This window comes from Drosophila pseudoobscura, chromosome 2 (assembly GCF_009870125.1).
Source record: "Drosophila pseudoobscura strain MV-25-SWS-2005 chromosome 2, UCI_Dpse_MV25, whole genome shotgun sequence".
Lineage (NCBI taxonomy): Eukaryota > Metazoa > Arthropoda > Insecta > Diptera > Drosophilidae > Drosophila > Drosophila pseudoobscura.
This window is the reverse complement of record NC_046679.1, coordinates 18,530,147-18,549,088: the sequence shown is the minus strand read 5'-3', so window position 1 is coordinate 18,549,088 and position 18,942 is coordinate 18,530,147. Positions and strand designations below refer to the sequence as shown.

At 35.6% G+C, this 18,942-nt stretch overlaps 1 protein-coding gene and 1 long non-coding RNA gene across 15 annotated transcripts; one reads left to right on the top strand and one right to left on the bottom strand.

Annotated features, from left to right (window-relative positions):
• Positions 1-692: 692 nt before the first annotated feature.
• On the bottom strand, positions 693-18,868 carry LOC26532036 (uncharacterized). 14 transcript variants are annotated; one of them, XM_033376606.1, is made up of 13 exons: positions 12,822-13,575; positions 12,646-12,763; positions 11,591-11,770; positions 11,342-11,523; positions 10,253-10,320; positions 9,316-9,389; positions 8,249-8,774; positions 7,471-7,590; positions 6,306-6,718; positions 5,264-5,575; positions 3,435-3,815; positions 2,371-2,627; positions 693-1,017 (listed from the first exon to the last, which is right to left on the bottom strand). In XM_033376606.1, exons 1-13 carry the CDS (start codon positions 13,143-13,145, stop codon positions 808-810), a joined length of 3,165 nt encoding a protein of 1,054 aa, XP_033232497.1. In that variant the 5' UTR covers positions 13,146-13,575; the 3' UTR covers positions 693-807. The 14 variants fall into 14 exon arrangements, with proteins under 14 accessions (XP_033232497.1, XP_033232496.1, XP_033232498.1 ...); XM_033376605.1 differs by having other exon boundaries at positions 12,646-12,772; positions 12,822-13,573; XM_033376607.1 differs by having other exon boundaries at positions 9,316-9,377; positions 12,646-12,772; positions 12,822-13,572.
• LOC117183272 (uncharacterized) lies at positions 1,011-2,629 on the top strand. The gene is made up of 2 exons (XR_004468412.1): positions 1,011-1,762; positions 1,817-2,629. It is a non-coding gene; the product is annotated as an uncharacterized lncRNA (long non-coding RNA).
• Positions 18,869-18,942: the final 74 nt, after the last annotated feature.

Here is an 18,942-nt window from a genome sequence, read left to right as displayed (position 1 = left end):
TTCGAACAAGCCGTGAGATCCGACTGGCTATTTCTAGTATAATCTGGCATGACAGCAATTGTCGGCCTACTTAATTGCCCTCCGCCTCATCTTGCTCGCCCTGAAGAAGTTCAAAGTTTCTTCGATAACGGTGTTATCCGAAGGATACTTCTTGAAAATCTTTGATTTCGCTGCGCGACTTCCCAAAAAAACTACGGTTCCGATTCGTCTGAAATTTTGATAGTAGCCGTCTAAAAGAATGAACAACTCTAAAGTAAATCTCAGGCCACTCTCGTAATGTAATGGCACGGCTACCGTAATACTGTTTTGTCACAGCCTCGGCAGAAAAGATAATCGGGGTTAATCCACTATAATGTGCTCTGGGCTCGGGATAATAGTTAAAGATTATCACGAGTTCCTCTATACCCGCCCTACCTTCGGCAATGAAACGATTTTGACATGGCTTCTAACGTAACACACTCATGTATCATTGGCATTATGCATTTAGAAAGAAATGTGCCTATTTATTCAAAGTTAGTGTTTATTCAAAAATGTTTCTTAAGCGTTCTATTAAACAAATTTCAAAAGTTTCGTTATACAAAGGTTTTACTCAACAGTAAATTACATTCATAAAGATGGCCATATCAATTACTTATCTCAGACAACATACATTTCAAAAATTAATGACAATCATAATAAAAACAAGGTGGGGATGCAATTGGATCCTCGTCATGTCATCACCAGACTCCGCTGTCTTCTTGTTTTCTCTTTTTATTTTGCAATAGTTCAGAATTAAAGATTATTTTATTCGGAAGAATTCCATTTTATTTATAATCGTACTAATTTACTCAAAGAATTTTTGCTCTCTTCCAATACCTCTAAGATATATGCTGTACTCTCATCATCGTCTTGTTTTTCATCTTTAAATAAAAAATTTTCGTGTACTGGCATTAGTGCACGCAGAACATTTATGGTATTGTTATAGTCAGGTTCGTCATAGCCAGCATAAATACGGCGTTTGCAATTACATTCATAATCCTGAAATATAAAGAAAGAGAAGTAATATTTAAGTTCAATCTATATTAGAGTAAATTTTTATTTGTCCAATATCAGTTAAATGTTCGTGAAGGTCAAAGTTTTCAGCCAGGCAGGCTCCGGTTTTCATTTACTTTTGCGTTTTCAGCCCAAACGTTCCCTTTTCATTGTTAGGTGGAAAAATTGTTCCCAATTTTTTGTCAAAATGTAGTGCGGATGGCACAATTCAGTGTAGTTCGCGGAAGAAAGGCTTAGGCTTAACATCCGAAGTATCGATACCAAAATCGCGCTGCGTCAGCTTTTTGCGCGAAAACGCAAGTTGTTGTTGCTCTGACCAATTATTTCAAAGCAAAATTTGAAGTTTAGAGTTTGTACCTGTGAGATAAACGCACGTAAGGGGCTTACCACGTAGGGGTATGTGTGATTAATGTTGTTAAACTGATCCCATACAATATATTAAGAAAGGGATGATTTCGCTTTCGGAAATACTGACAGGCATAAAAAATAACGTCGAATAGCCATTTGCCTTTTGAAAAATTCTATGGTAACATAATTCCGTTGACTTAAGCTTCAAAAAAGACACCCTGTTTTGCTAACTGGTCATATTGGAAAATCGTTAGCAGCGACCAACGTCTCTAGCGGGAAGATGACCGAAAAGAGAAGCGCATGCCAACAGCTATGTGCACCGAATATGCAGGCGAGGCCGGTCTATATATGTATGGATAACTTATGTGGTCGATGACACTGGGTGAGATGGCAATTAATTTAGACCTTTAAATACTATATTAGTTTGTGATTGCAGTGATGGAAAAATTGGAGAGATGTCAGAGGAAGCCCAGGAAGCGAGAAACAAAGATTAAAAAAATACAGGAATATGAAAACGTGCGTCTTGCAGAAACAAAAAAATCCAACCAACTTTCAGAAAAAAAATGTTGTTATTTAAGTTTTTTATAATTTAGGTTTAGTTTAAAATGAAATAAATAGTAAAATAAAGTACTTTATCGATACAAAAATTAATACAAATTGAGAATTTTATATAGGAAAATATGCACCGGTAACACGGTTAAACTTTAACACATTATTGTGAAGCTTTTATACATTGTAGCATAATTTACTTAAGCAGATACAATTTTTCTTTAAAATTCAGTTTGTTTCATGAAGTTGTCTTTATTCGTTCATAAGTTATTTATTTATCAAGCTGAAAAGGCCGAATGTCCACTGTACCATTTCCCCTTCCTTTCAGTAATGTTTATACTAGTAGGTATATGTAGATATATATAACTGGAGTTATTTTGTTGAGAATAATATAAATAATAATACAAACTTTATTTATTTATAATACAATTTCTAACTTACTTTTTGACTTCTTTTCGAGCTCTCATCGGTATCTTGAGGACTACAAAACCATTCGGTACTAGCTGCCATCAAATCTTCAACCTTTGGTCTAAAGCACTTGCACCAAAATACAAATGGTATACATATAAAGAAGAAACAGTTTACTATAAAAATTCTTGTTTTAGAAGTGCATTCAAAAATAATTCCCGGCTGAATGGTATTAAATCCGAATTGATTTATTGATTGAACACATAAGCCGAAAATACCTTTTAAAAAGCCTGTGAACAAAAAATTATATTTTATTATACATCATTAAGTAATAAAGAGCAGTTAAAATGTTAAGGAATAAATAAACTCTGTTAAGCTATTAAGCGTTTTTAATAGCTGTTGCTATTTTGAATTTAATGAAAGTCGAGAGGTTGTATATAATTCACAATTTATTTTCTTATGTATACCAACTTATCGCGTATGTTACCAAATTTGGTTACTCTAGCTTTAAAAGTTTCTGAGATTTGTAGATGCCCCAGATTTTCATCCTTTGCGGAGGCGGATGGGGGTGTGGCGAAATTTTGACACGAAACGGTCAAGGTCCGATATCACAGGAGTGCGTTTAAGTGCGATTTCAAATACTCTTCGAAGGTAACAGTCTATAGAAGCCCCGGAATGCAAACTGGGAAAAGTTTAAAAAGACAGTTACTTCGAAGCTCGCGAGTCCGGGCTCAGTAAAATCTGCAGAGGACATAGAGAACTCTCTAGGTACTCTATCCAACGCTTTACTGGACGCCTACCAACATCTGCCATTTGGTTGATATCCCATTCCGGGTTGAGTTGATGCAATTTTTTGCATATTTGGGATTCTGCGATTTGGAACCACCCCCTATCGTTCTGTGCCTATCAGACAGACAATCCGGAAGGAACCGGACAATTCCTTTAGATAGACATTTCATTACCTCGGACAAAATGCATTACCCGTTGTTCGGGGTACAGTAGTGTCATTGACAAGCGGGCAGCCTCTGGATCTGCTAGAGGATTTTAACCAGAAAAGACAATGATATGATCGTACAGCTTTTTTATGTTTGACTTACCTAATAAAAACAGCAGTATCAATATAAAAAGAGCTAAACGTAGAATTGTAACAAAAAAAGAATGGTAGAATCTTAAATTATTGTTGGCATTACTGCTCTCCAGGATGCACATATCATTTCGCTCCTCTGCAGGTGGGCAACTCAAGAGAAGCCCGGCCTCATTTTCTGAGTTATGGTTCATTTTTTCACAAACATTGAAATTTATATAAGTTTCCAATTTTTCAAGGCAATGGCAGCGACATCTCCAGACACAAAAACATCTTGAATGTATTTTAATATCCATTGACCTCTTTGCTACATTGGCCATATTTGCATTGGGCTGTTTTACGGTTTTTAGACGGATCCCCGCAGTGTCGCTTACCATATTGGTCTTAACAACAACTGAAAAGTAAACAATTAAATTAGTTCACAATTTTGCGAATACACCTAATTCTGTTTTTACACGGTAGATTGGTTCCTAGAAAAACCATGTAAAAAAACCGTGTAAAAAAGGACATTGATCGAATTCGCAAAAAAACGAAGGAGAAACAAATATGTACATATTCTCCTTATGCTCTTTCTTGGTTTCGTTTTTTTTATACCCGATACTCAAAATGAGTATTGGGGTATATTAGATTTGTGGTGAAAATGGATGTGTGTAACGTCCAGAAGGAATCGTTTCCGACCCTATAAAGTATATATATTCTTGATCAGCATCAATAGCCGAGTCGATTGAGCCCTGTCTGTCTGTCCGTCCGTCCGTCTGTCCGTCTGTCCGTCTGTCCGTCCGTCCGTCTGTCCGTCTGTCCGTCCCCTTCAGCGCCTAATGCTCAAAGACTATAAGAGCTAGAGCAACGATGTTTTGGATCCAGACTTCTGTGATATGTCACTGCTCCAAAAATATTTCAAAGCTTTGCCCCGCCCACTTCCGCCCCCACAAAGGGCGAAAATCTGTGGCATGCACAATTTTAAAGATACGAGAAACCTAAAAACGCAGAATCGTAGAAGATGACTATATCTTCTAGAGTGCAAAATCTGAACCAGATCGTATAATTATTACAGCCAGAATCACGAAAACAATTTCACTCTTTCTCGCTCTGTCTCACTCTAACACACAGGATTCATGGTCGGTTTTGCCAATTGCAAAATATGAGTTCAAGGATCTCAGAACCTATAAGAGCCAGAGCAACCAAATTTGGTATCCACACTCCTGTGATATCGGACCTTGACCGTTTCATGTCCAAATTTCGCCACACCCCCTTCCGCCCCCGCAAAGGACGAAAATCTGAGGCAACCACAAATCTCAGAGACTATTAAGGCTAGAGTAACCAAATTTGGTACACACACTCCTTTAAAGTGTCACTATAAAACGTATATCTCAGAATTTCGCCATACCCCCATCCGCCCCCACAAAGGACGAAAATCTGTTGCATCCACAATATTGCACATTCGAGAAAACTAAAAACGCAGAATCATAGATAATGACCATATCTATTAGATTGCTCAATCTGGATCAGATCAGATCATTTTTATAGCCAAAAGGAACAAATCAATTTGCAGTGGCTACGCAGCGCCCGACGTCACGCTCAGACTGATTTTCTGTCTCTCTCGCACGCACTCTTTGTCGTGTCGTTAAATATTAGCGGCGTCTGCCGGAGGAGAGCCATACTGACTTAGTATCGGGTATAACCGTAGAGTTGCGGTGTCCGCAGCAACTCACAACGTTCCCCCTCGTTTTTTTTTAATTTGTGTTGTGTTATTTTAAACCATGTTAAATGGAGCAAAACCGTGTACAAAAATTAGATTTTAATAGAAAATAAATGATTAATATTAAAAATAGAATAGCTTACCATCGCAACTAAATTTAATGTTTTTCTTTAAGCCAATGATTAAAGGCAACATAAATGATACAGATTCACCAACAGATGGCAATAGTACTTTCTTAGCAGTCATTGTACTTAATATCCCAATTGATTGTTGACAGTTACCAATATATATAACAAATTCCTTCGCTTCAAATCCTTTGTTAATAATTTCGACTATAATTTGAAGAGCATCTTTTGTCGTGGTATCAGTAATAATTCTAGATATTTTCACTTTATAAAGATTTTGTAATAAAGGCGTATTCTCTCGGAAGGGCATTTTGATTTTCATGCTAATTGCTATTTGCATGTTAATATGAAAAATAAATATAAAATATCATCAGTATCATAGTATATCATGGCTAATTTCATAGGGAAGTATAATAAAGTGTACATTTTATATTTTTTCAGATCCGACTCTTACTCGTGTGTTATTGTGTAATACTATTATTCAATAAAAGAGAGAGTAAATTGAAACCTTCACATTGAAATGTAATATTCAAGTACAAAATTTCAAAGACTAGTAACAGAAATAAAACTTCAGCTACTGATCCAATCAGTTCTGCTACTGCCACATGACCAAAAAGACCAAAAAAGACCAAAAAGATAACTGCGCATTTGCCCATCCGGTCAATACAGAATGCCTTATCAAGGGCCACACCTTATCAAAATTTGTAACATTATATGATTACTCTTAACTACAAATGTATACATATGTAATCTTACTTACATACCTACATATTTATTAATAAAATATATATTTATAAATAAAATAAATATATAATAGAACAAATAATAACCATAATTCATTAAAAATTATTAAAGCCCTGTGTTGAGCGTAACTCAGAGGCGTAACTCGATTGATTCAAATAATCACAGAGAAAACAAAGATTTATATGAGAAAAGTGGGATACAGCGATTATGAGCGTAGTTAGAAGCAACCAAGCAATAACAAGAACAACATGCTGCGCTACGTTCAGAGATCTGCTCTTTGTAATGCTTTTTGTGTTCATATATTTACACTTATTACCTGGTGATTGTCCTTCAAGCATTTTAAAGTACAAGGGTTTCTCATTATTTGGAAATTTCTTCAACTTAGTTATCGAAGCCGGATAGTCTCTAAGGTTTTCTATGCTTTTAATTGAATCTTTTGATTTTTCTGACTCCGTTCTCATATTAGCTTGTATAAAGTTTTTGAGTTCATGTTTAGGTATAACATTTTTGACGCCATCAAAAATTACATCGTTTCTGAAATTATTAATATAACCGTTTTCAATAGGTGTCCTTCTTTTAGAATCTGTTTTATTTATCGATTTTGCTTTTTGAATAACAAGTTTGTGACCATGTAGCCGTGTTGACTTTTCCATCTGTAGTACATCTATATTTGTAGTAAATAGAATTGAAAGATTTTCGTTTGCATATATTCCAGTTAAGCTATTTAATCTGTCGATTGTATAAAGATAAATTTATTGATTAGATATGAAAATTGTAGTACGTAATGTAATTCTCTAGGCAGAGGAATCAGCCACTAGAAATTGTTTTGTTCGTTCTGGGTATGTATAGGAATTTAAACAGAGACTACACGTACATACATAATAGGGATACTATTTTAGAATGTTTTAATTATTGATTTTGTTTGGTGTGGATTTTTTCATCAGATCAGTATTTTAGAATACGACTTTTTAATCTTTTTTTTTCCGCCACTGTGCCACAAAAACAAAAAATTGATTCAAGATTAGTCGTTTGCTACTCGACTCTAGATAGAAAGTCTTTCTCCTGACAGAGGTACACCCCTTCTGGAGGTCTGGAGACGCCTACAAATAATAATGTTGAGTTTCGTCTGTCATTCAGTCTCTCTTTTCGCAGAAAAGTAAGCAAATAACACCATTACGATTTAGAGATTTAGAGCAACGACATTTTATATACGGACTTCTGTGATATGTCACTGTTACAAGAATATTTCAAAACTTTCACAACTCACAACGTTACCACTTCTTTTTAATGTATCTGAAAAACAATCTTAAATACGTTTCCTGGGGACCAAAAGCTTTCTGGTGCCATTAACAATTAATCTGTCTATTGTTGGCACGAATTTAATATATTTACTTGTATACTCTTTGAGTATTACGTATATTCTAAAGACTTCTCTTATTTTATTATCAGTATAATGAGTCGATGATTACTGGTATACTTACAATACAGTTGGGACAACCTTCCACCACCTATTATGACGCTTTCTAAAAATATCAATTTTAGTTGCAACGAAAGGTAAAGGGGTACTCATATCGTAAACGGAGTAACTGCCGCTTGTTTCCCTGCAAATAGAAAACAAAACATATGATATAGAACAACGAAGTTACAATTAAGATAGTATAAACAATTGTTTGACTGTAAGATTACTCTTTCTTTGTTTGATAACACTATATACTAAATTAGCTATTTTTTGTTTACATAAGAAGTACTTAGAAAGTAGCTACATATGTCCGTCAGATCGTCGATCTCGATTTCTGCCCGACTCACGAGCAGAGCCAAACATCCGTAGCTGCTCTGACAAACACACTCTTTCTCACGATACAGAAAAACAGATTAGCATGTGGGTTTCGTTCTTTATAGTTTTTAAGCTCTTTGGAACCATTGAACGATGATCCGAATGAAAGACGGTACCTCTATTTGTAATTTCCACACATTCAGCTTGCCATTGGCCTTGGTTGGGAAACTGCAGAATGATTTTCTTCGGAGATTCTGAGATTTTAAAATATAATGCCGTAATACTATGCTTTTAAAAATCAGCCAATCTTATAGAAAATTGATTAATCGATTATGAGTAATGAACGCTGATAATTTCCAAGTAGGGCTTGTCCTATACTCTGTTACGTATTTCGGCACGCAGAGAATGGTATAAGTATATGTACTTTCAACTACAAAAGACATTTTCCTAGGTGTTTACAAATAAAGTCTAAAAGTATAGCTTACCATGTGGTACTTAGATCACGGGTTAGCTTTGACTTTTCACAATTGCAATCATTTGGATTACGAAGGCAACCGCATGATTGACGAATTGGCTTTCCGTTAGATCGATCCTCATGTTGCGAGTTAATATGACAGGGATTAAAGTAGTACTGGTTTTTTGATACAGTTAAGTTTCCATCATATTTATTTTGTGATTTACCTCGTGAGTTTTTATTTTTTCCGCCACAAGTATCGCAGGGAATTTCATCATTGTCATCTAAGTTTTCAAAGTTATAGTTTTCATTATTTGCTAAACATTTGTGGTTTTGTAGATTTGGTATGAAATGTGCGTTTCGCTTGTTTATTTTCATATCTTCAGACTGTGGAAAATTAATCGATTTAGAATAATGGTCAATTGAGCTTCTTGATAAGGGCTTTGTCATAACATTCTTTATAAGATTACGATCGGGTATATAATATTTTAAAAGAATTTCATTTTGAATACTATGGTTTTCTTTATTACTTGAATATTTAACATCATTTAAGTTATCTGTAAAAAAATTATGTTTAATATACATATTTATTAAAACAATATACACAATAGTATGATGAGGTACTGGTGGGTTAGCCACAAATAAATAGTTGATCTACGTTTTTTGACGTGCCCGGATGCTACCGTTACCACGAATTTGAGAATACAATTGTCCTAAATTTAGACAGAATAGAATAAGTATAAAGTATAAAAGTATAAGATCTGCTAAGCGTAGTTACTATAAATCTAAGTTTCAAAATTGCTCTACCATTAAGCAGATGTATGCAGATGACTTAAGCATTCTTATTACGGTTGTAGGTAAATCGACCCTTAGCTCCTAATGGACCCTTAGCTCCTCCTAGCTCACTCAGGGATATACGTGACTGGGCGGAAGAAGGACCTCATCCTCTTTACCAAAGGGTACAATGTACAGATATGAACACCCTAAAAACTTACCAAACTAGGCTAACCCCACAATCACAAGTAAAATACCTAGGCAGAGTATTCGTAAATAATTCTTTTTACATTACCATTTTTTTTGGCACAATCAATCACTTACCTGCTGAAAATCCATCGACATTCTCCTTAGTCGGCAGTGGCATAGTCTTTTGTATTTTCTTCCTAAAGGGAAAACTGCATTTCATATTTATTGAACCTACACAACCAAAAACAATTTTTTGTTCCACTCTTGGAGAGGGTATTACATATAATGCATAGAGAAAAGTATCTATAAAGTACATAGTACACAGTAATGTACACCTAACTATTGATGCTGATCAAGAATATATATACTTTATGGGGTCGGAAACGATTCCTTCTGGACGTTACACACATTCCACTTTCACCACAAATCTATTATACCCCAATACTCATTTTGAGTATCGGGTATAAAAAGGCATTGATCATATGCAAAATAGGTGATTGGTTCCTTATCTCTAAAACCAATTTAAATTATGAAAACAAATTAGGAAACGTTGGAAAAAAAACAAATTCTTTCTTGTTTATTTGTGTTGTGTTATTTTGACCCGTGCTAAATAGAATAAAATCCTATACAAAATTTAAATTTGTTGACTTTCAAACCGTGCTCATTAATTTATTATGACTTTACCTGGCCTATTAAATTCGAAACTTCGAAAAATATCTAAAAACGAGCGTTGTGAGCCGCGGAAATGCCGCGTCCCTACATTTACACCCGATACTCAGTCAGAATAGAATGTATGTTGATATCTCGCTTCCATGCACAAGAAGGCGAATACTGCACGAGAGAGAGTGTGCGAGGGAGATAGAACGTGATCATCAGATTGAAGAACATGTTTTGACACGCAGACAGGCAACCTGAACGACATGGCCATATTTACTCTATTGATATAGAATTCATGTGTGTTCTTCATATGGAACCTACCATTTTAGTTTTTTCTGGATTGTAAGCGTCTGGTCAAAAAAAAAATACTCTCTCCAAGAACTAAGAACAAATGGCAAAAAAATATATATCTTACTCTGAAATAGCGGGTCCGAAATTTTTCTCATCATAGTCGTCGTTTGATTGGTAATCTGCAATATACTCCTGTAAAATTTAGATTTTTTAAAATAAATAACAAGAATGAGCAGAAAATAAGTCGAATGTTTCGAATATATATAATACTGTTATTTTTCTACGATTCTTACTCTGGATTGACTTTGTTTTATGTGATTTTCTAAGCAACGCTGAGTCAAGACTGACTAGTTCTAGTATAATGGCATGACAACACAATAGTCGGCCAACATATATCCGCCAATTAACTAGTTTTTCAGTTAGTTAGTCAGACGGACGGGTCCATTGAAGGTATGGACAGTGAGGTTGTCGCTATTGACTTTAGAATCTGTATAATTTTTTCCTTTATTATATTGAAGATCCCGAGTCCGCGATACATCTTAATTTTGTATTATTTACTATTATTTCTATATATGGTCTTCCGAGGCACTCTGCTGAAAATTTACATCCATTTTCATTTGTCTACTTTGACATTCCCTTGATCGTTTGACCGGCTGATTCGGTGCACTGCTACCTGCCTGAGTCTGATTGGTTTGATAGTTAGTGGGATTCAGTGCTCTGCCCTGGGTTAGGGAATTTCTAAATTCGTTAAATAATCCTAGAATAATTTCTAGAAGTACTTCGGTTTTGATTGTTAGAATCATTCCAACTATAACGAGGGTAATAAGTTCCAACATTCCTACGATTGCTATTTACGTTCCTTTGGTGTTCGTGATTCTTACGAAATTTTCGTAGATTCCTAAGTCTTGAGCTGATTTTTCTAGATTAGCTATAGTAGAAATGTCTTTCTTTGCTTAAATGATGAACAATTTATTGGGTAAAGCATCTTCTATTGTATAACATATTCAGCTAACTGACATAACCTTTGATTTATATCTATCAAGCCACTTGTGCACATAAATGTTCAACTGTTTTTTCTATTTATACATTCTTGTTTTTATTCAGACAGACGTATGTAGTATCAACTCAGCTGGCTATGCAGATCATATTCTGCGCATTGCGTATACATGCTGCAATCAATACGTTAAGCCCTGTGAAATCTTGTTAAAATTACCTTATCATAAGGATCTGTATATCCTTCTAAAATTGTATGTCTGTTAGTTTTTTGATTCTTTTCCATGTAACCTTTTTGAGAACATTTGTTTTCCATTTCATGGATTTGTGAATTATCCAACATATTTAGATCTCTTTGATTAAAGTCAGAGTCTGGTATGTCCGTATAAGCCTCTGGTAGATCTATGAAATTTTTTATTAATATTTTCCATCTTTCAAATATATATAGAATATATAAAATAAATATTACCATTTCCATCGGGTGTTTTAATAATTCGAACTAGTCCCAGATTCCCATTATAATTCTGATTAAAACCAGATATATGCTGGAAAGATGCTTTTGTGTCCTTTTCCCTTTTTTTTCGAATTAATTTTTTTTTTGGCATACCGGATTTACTTTTCACAAAGGCTTGCGGGCTGTTTCTTTTCACTATAATATATATAATCATAAATAAGTTAATTGAAATAAAAGCCAGCGGGAATTTGTTATGTGTATACACGTATGCGCCTGAAAATTCAAATACTGCAGGCTCAGTCCTTATATCCGATTTAAAAAAAAAATTTCTATAGGGTAAAAGAACACGGAACCAGTACCAAGAACCAACCAGAGCATCACCAGCGGTGGCCCTACCGCAACACAGCAGCAGCGCACCATGGAAACGAAAAGAAAAGCACAAAAGAGAGGGAAACGGAGAGAGAGCCAACGATCGCTCCCACTCTCACACCCACGCATCCAAAGCCAGATTACCAACGGCCAACACAACAGCAGCGCCACGAACACCAAGAGAAATGGCACACAATAGAGGGAAACAGAGAGAGCCGATCGATCTCACACCCATGCTGCCGAAGAGCCGACGGCAATACGCCTAAAACCATCCCCGAGCAGAGGCCGGCAGCCGAAAGCTGCGAAGCAGCGAAGCGGCAGAGAAGCTGACGAAAAAGATAAGAATGAAGCCTGGCTTGGTCCAGCGGGAGCGAGACTCGAGAGTGATTTCTGAACTCCCACGCGGATCAGTAACACAAATTCCTTTGCCCCAAGTACTACTATAAACAATGCAAGCGAATTTGTGTGGGGGAATTTTTAAATCCCCAAATGTAAATTGCAGTCGTTAGACAAACCAAATAATCCGATATCAAAAGCAAACAAATTCCAAAATACACAGAAGATTCAGAAAATTGTCTTTTATAGAGATTTAGCTTTAAGTAAACCCCTCCGAACCATTCCACACTCTATTAGGGTGCGTGTCGCCAAAAAAACTTGTTCTCTGCAATTGATAAATATTTAAACTGTCTAAAATTACTCACATCGTAAAAGTTTTTCGTTTCTAAATCTGTTCAAGATTATGGGTAGTTGCGAGTCATGATCATCATGATTCATGGTATAATTGACATCTTTGTTAGGCTCCATATCGATGTCTTTTTTCTTAATTGACTAAAACCACATTATCATTTTGTTTCGAATTAAAAAATCACGTACTTACTTTGACAAATTGTAGTGGATACATACTAATCGGCACGCCTCGACTTATTGCAATCAAATATGGAGATAGCATTTTTACATTGGACCGTTTTGTGATCTCATACGTCTCATCGAGTACCCAAAACTTTTCCAAATTTTCCTTATCAAAACTCGGACTAATGTGCATATTGACAATTAGTTCCGATTCGCATGATCCGTCTTTTTTATATAAAATTGCATTTATGTAATCTGACGGTTGAGAATCTTTAACACACTTAGCAAAAGCATGTTTTAACACAACTGTATATAATGCGTATATAACAATCACAGAGATTTCCCGTTTCATTTTAATTATTTGACTTATTTCTTTTCTTATATATTCTCAAAATATTTTACAGTTCGATTTGATTAAAATCTCAAATCATTTTAAATTATATGTAATACAACGTATTTCTGTATTTTTGGAAGATATTTGGAGGTTTTGTACATCATCGGCGCGGACAAAGACTGATTTTATCCCTAGTGGATACAGTAGTGAGATCGGTCGTCGTAAGATTTGTTGATTTTTCAATCCAATCCAATTTTTTCCAATTTCTGTAGCTCCAGATTTAATCTTTGAAATGTTTTCGCGATGTCCGATATGATGACTTTTTCTTCTAATAACTGCATCTTACAAAAAGCGATGCTTACTGCACCGTCAAGCGGCCCGCTACACGTGGATCCCAGGCAAAACGCAGCCCATCTCCCGTCCAACCGACCGAGGGGCGCTGCGGCAAGACGCGCGGCGCGTAGCCTAATATCTGTCAGACTAATATTTGAGGAAAATTAGCACTAAACTACTAAGAAACTAATTATTTCTTCAAAATACAAATACCACTACAATTACTAATTACTAGAAAGGTGTGGGAGGATTAGTAACTTAATAAGAGGAAGAGAATTAGTGGTGGATATAATATGGTAGAGGGAATTATATTTCGATCATAAACGGTTTATGCAGTAAGATGGGAGTCTCACACCCGCATCTCGGTTAAGGCACCGCAGAGCAAAGAGTAAAAAGTTTTTCTGTACTGATTCTGTACGGTCCTGGTATACTTTGTAATGAGGGCACCATAAACAGGAGCCGTATTCTAAGATCGGACGAACTAGCGAGGTATAGAGAGTCTTTGTTATATAGGGGTCGTCAAATTCCTTTAACCGCTGCTGACCTATGTATGCATGTACATACCTATCGAGGAAATCCACTCGCTACCCGTTCTGTGGTCTAAGCTAGACCCCCCTGACCCGCCTTACAAGCTCATCTGACCAGATTACCCAATCATTACGTTCTTTTCACGAATAGGGATACCAAAAGGGAGAGAAAATGCAATCATCGATAATTACACAAAAAACATATTGCATAGATTACAAAACTCATAAGATTTTCTCTATATTTTTGGCTATATTAGTTATAAATAAATTAGAGTATTTTATATGATTTACTTATGTCTCATAACTAATTTTTTTTTAAGATATTAAGTACTACACATATTTATCCGAAAATGAGTAGTCCAGAATATATATATATATATATAAAATAGAAAAATAAACATTTATTTAGACAACAAACAATATTTCAATTAAGTGGTACGTCGTACGAAGAATGCTTATTAGAGGACTCATTAACAGATGTCGCAGTACCCATGAAACTACTTTTATTAACAAATGACCTGATATCTAAAAAACTACTGCTGTTTTGGCCCAAAGATTCCTCCTGTATGTCCATGTACTGATTCGGCGTGTTTTGGGATCGAAGTTTATCACTATTCTTTTCGATATAATTGTTATAAGAGTAAGTACTCGTATTCTCTTGTACTGATGGACCACACGGTGCTCCGTTCAATGCTTCTTTAACAAAATTCTGAATATTCTGATTATGGCCTTGTGGCGAATAAGGACTTTTATCTTGATTTTCAAAATTAAAAAGAGTGTTGATTACTTGACTTTCATTATATAAAGACGGTACCGATTGAGATGAAGGAGCTATGGTCGCATTGATGGGATCTTTGGGGAAAAATGTGTAAGGCTGTTGCAGATGTAATTCCGGTTTCATATTTTGTAGATGCATCAAATTGACGTTGTTGGATGAGGATGGTTGGTCGATGGAGCCAAAACCATTTAGCTTTGTGGAATGGCTTGCAATAGTATAGAGCCCAAATTTATCATCGGTCTTTTGTGGTAATTCCGATATTCCGTGATTATACTGATATTGTCGGTTGTCTGTATTTATTTCTTTATGTGTTTTATCGCGAATAGCTTGTACAAATTCATTTCTAATATTGATGGTCAATGTCTCATGATTATGATCGGCACATATATGATTTTTGCGGTTCACAATTCTCCCCATTGATTGCGGTGGAAAAAGTGAATAGAACTCGGGATATTTTTCTACAGAACTGTCAGCAGGACGAAATTGATTATCTTTCAGTGCATCTCCTTGTAGCGCTCCAACAATAATAATATAACCAGAAATTAACACTCTTATACCTAACATTTTTAAAATAATGTTAAATATGTATGTTTTTTTTTGTTGCACGGAACAAACTGACTTTCTTTTATGTGTGCTGAACATTTATACATTTTTTCAGCACTTTGTAAAAAGCTTAGAAACTATTTCTCATTATATCATCGAACTTCATTTTGCGCGCCGAATTTTATATACCCTTATACGAATAAATCCATATTTATTAAAATCCCACATTACAAATGTGAAAGTAAGTACAATTTAGAAACAATAACTTTTCTGAGTACATATGGTGACCTGATGTTAATTTCGTTCAGATAATTTGAAATGTAATTAATTACATACAAAAATAACTAGATCTGCTAGAAAGAAGAAATACAAACGTCTGCTCAGTTTCACAAAACCCTCTTCAAGGGTATATATATTGGAAAGTTCAACCAAAGTAGAAATGGATTTATCTTGATTTTGACAAACGGATTAAAAACAAAAGCCTGATTGAAGTTTGTTGTACATTTAATTTTACTTTTGACAACATATTAGGGTGCACACAAGTAAGTGAACAAGTGGAGTGTGAGTACGCAAGGTATGTACAATGTGAGGCAGTGCGACTCTCTTTGTAGCATAAATTTATGCCACCTTTTCTTTCTCTCTCTCTCTCTATTTATTAACACATGTGTGCAAATTTGCAATATCTTAGTATTTCAAATGCAATGGTTTTTTAAAATAAATTTACGAGATCAGAAATTAAGTTAAGTGTAGCTTACAAGATTTTGGGTTTCAAAATAGAACAAAATTTCACAAGCCCATAAGGCAGGGTTCGGCACGCAATTTTCACATATGTGAAACATATGTTTTAAGTGCTTTTGTGTGCGTAGACAGCCGGCAAAACGGCAATATGGTACCTACCACTGTAATACACGTGTACGTGAGTGGTAGCGCATCAGCATAATTTCTGTGCACATAAGATGGGAACTTTTTCAACTTTTGCCACTTTCTCTGATAAATTTGGGACTACACATTGCACGTAAAGTAGTGTATGAGTTCTGTTAGTGTGTATGTGTGTGTAGGAAGCTGGGTTGGTCGTCGCAACTAGAACTTGAACCAGTTGGACTGCGGAGTGGGTATACTACGGTGCGCATGGGAGGGTCTGAAGACACGGCGACAGCCTCTGATGATTGCGATGGGAAAATGAGTGACAGGCAGTTGTGGTACTGTTTCTGATACAGAGTTTTATTGAAAAAATGCATGTCCTTATATAGCTAGCAGTGGTACTCTTATTGAACGCACAGGTTCCTTGTGAGTGTATTTTTAGATAGGGTGCACTTACTCTGTGCGGGTGTTATATTTCAGTGCATTTACTTAGGTACTTGACAGCAATTAAGTGAATAGTTTATTGATTGATCCCTTTTGGTGGGTTCGAGTTTACAAGTGCTATTGTCTATTCTTAGTTGCTATATAATTTTCGTGTCGTCACATTCATTCACATGAAGTGACATGGACAATTGTATTTATGAGTATTTGTGTATGAGATTGCACTGTATATTCTGTAATATTAATTAACTATATGTCTGTGACTGAACAAGTCCGTTTGCAAGAAGTTTTTTCAAGCAGGTTTGCGCGATGTATAAAAAAACCATGTTGAGATAGTGGGATGATGGGAATGAAAAACTACAGCATACGTGTTGCAATTGACTAATAATTATGTGCTCAAGCAGCAATACCGAGATAGATTTCGATATTTGAGCTTGAGCCTTTATTGTGAAGAGAAATGATATATATTTCGATCAAAATCACTGGGAGACAAGAACGCTCCAAAGAAAGATTAAAAAGGAAGGTCAAAGGTTGTCATAGGGCTCAAAATGTCAAAATGCTTAAAAAAGAAATATCAGTCGAACAACGGTCAGAAATTAAGAGCGAAAACGACTGCTGCGACCGCAACTCTCTATTTACATTTACTAGTCAGTATGGCTCCGTCTGTGGATGCCACAGAATTTCGTTCTTTGTGGGGGCGGAAAGAGGTGTGGCGAAATTTTGAAATGGCAAAATGGTAATAGATCTAACAGGAGTGTGGATAACAAATCTGGTGGCTGAAGCCTTAATAATCTCTGAGATCTGGGGATGCCTTTGCGGGGGCGGAAGGTACGATATCACAGGAGTGTGGATGCCAAATTTGGTTGTTTTGGCTCTTTTAGTCTTCAGGCGCCCACTTTTAGCGATAGGAAAAGCCGGCCATGAACCGTGTGTGTTACCGAGAGAGAATGAAATTGAGCTCTTCGTTCTGGCTTTAATAATGGTACGGCCTAGTTCAGATTCTGAAGACTATAAGATATAGTCATTTTTCACGATTCTGCCTTTGTGGTTTTCTTGTATCGACTCGACTCCGCGATTGATCCTGATCAAGAATATATACACTTTATGGGGTCGGAAACGCTTTCTTCTGGACGTTACACACATCCACTTTCACCACAGATCTAATGTACCCCTATACTCATTTTGAGTATCGGGTATAATAAAAATATTCAGCAAAGACAGATAGACAGCTGGTTTTCTGGTACTTTTGATAGACCTGGGATTTTTTAATTTTTAGATAGGACACTATTATTATCACATAGTTTCATTACGAATAGCAGAACGTTCCACAGAATCTTATAACTACACCGTGATGTTGAGGTTAGGTACCTTTATTATTTGTTATATATTATATACATATATAAGAGCTGGAAGACCCACTACTGCACTAATGCTAGCCTTAGAGAAAACCGAAGTGTTGACAAAAAATTATAATTCAACGAATGCAAACACTCAATTTAAATATTTGTATCAAAAAGCTGAAAAACCAGAGAAAGCTGAAACTTACCGACAACAACCTACATACGGACGGCCGTATTCAGGAACTAGACTAGAAGATTTTATAATACAAGTAATTTGTTTAATTTATTAACTTATTTGTTTATCTTTTTATGTAAAAAAATACATGTAACCAAATAAAAAAAAGCCTTGAAGTTAATTGCGACACTATAGTACCCGGTACTCCGTTAGTTTATATGTAATCTAAATTTTGCGAGCAATTGTTTGGAGAGCGTGCAGAATAGTGATAGTACGAGTAGTAGTTCTTTAATTTGTTTAACCTCTTTGCACCTAAGCTTCCATTACATTTCTCTCCCTCTCTTGTTCCACCATCAAACTACCTATACGAGAAAGTATAAGAGAATCATTTTATGATTCTGAGTTTTCCGTGTTCTCTTATCCTCATATCCTCTTATCCTTTTTAAGGAGCGGTAAGGTGTTTGGCGAAATTTCGAAACAAACTTAATTTACTGTGAGTCTGTATAGTCTATAGAACAAGACGTCAAACGGGACGGAGAATCGGACAGAAATACCCACATACATACGTGGTCCCGGCTATTGATGCTGATCAATAAAATATACTCACCATGGTGTCGGAAATGCTTCCTTCTGGCCGGTACATACATTTAGACAAAAATTATATTCTTTTTGAGTATTCCCTATTCTCTTTGAGTATCGGGTATAATCATGGGAAAACACGATTTGATTTCTTAAACATGACAACAGATTAATAAAGTGTTTCGCCAAACTAATAATCTAAATGTAATCACTATTAACAGTTGATTCCCTAAAATTA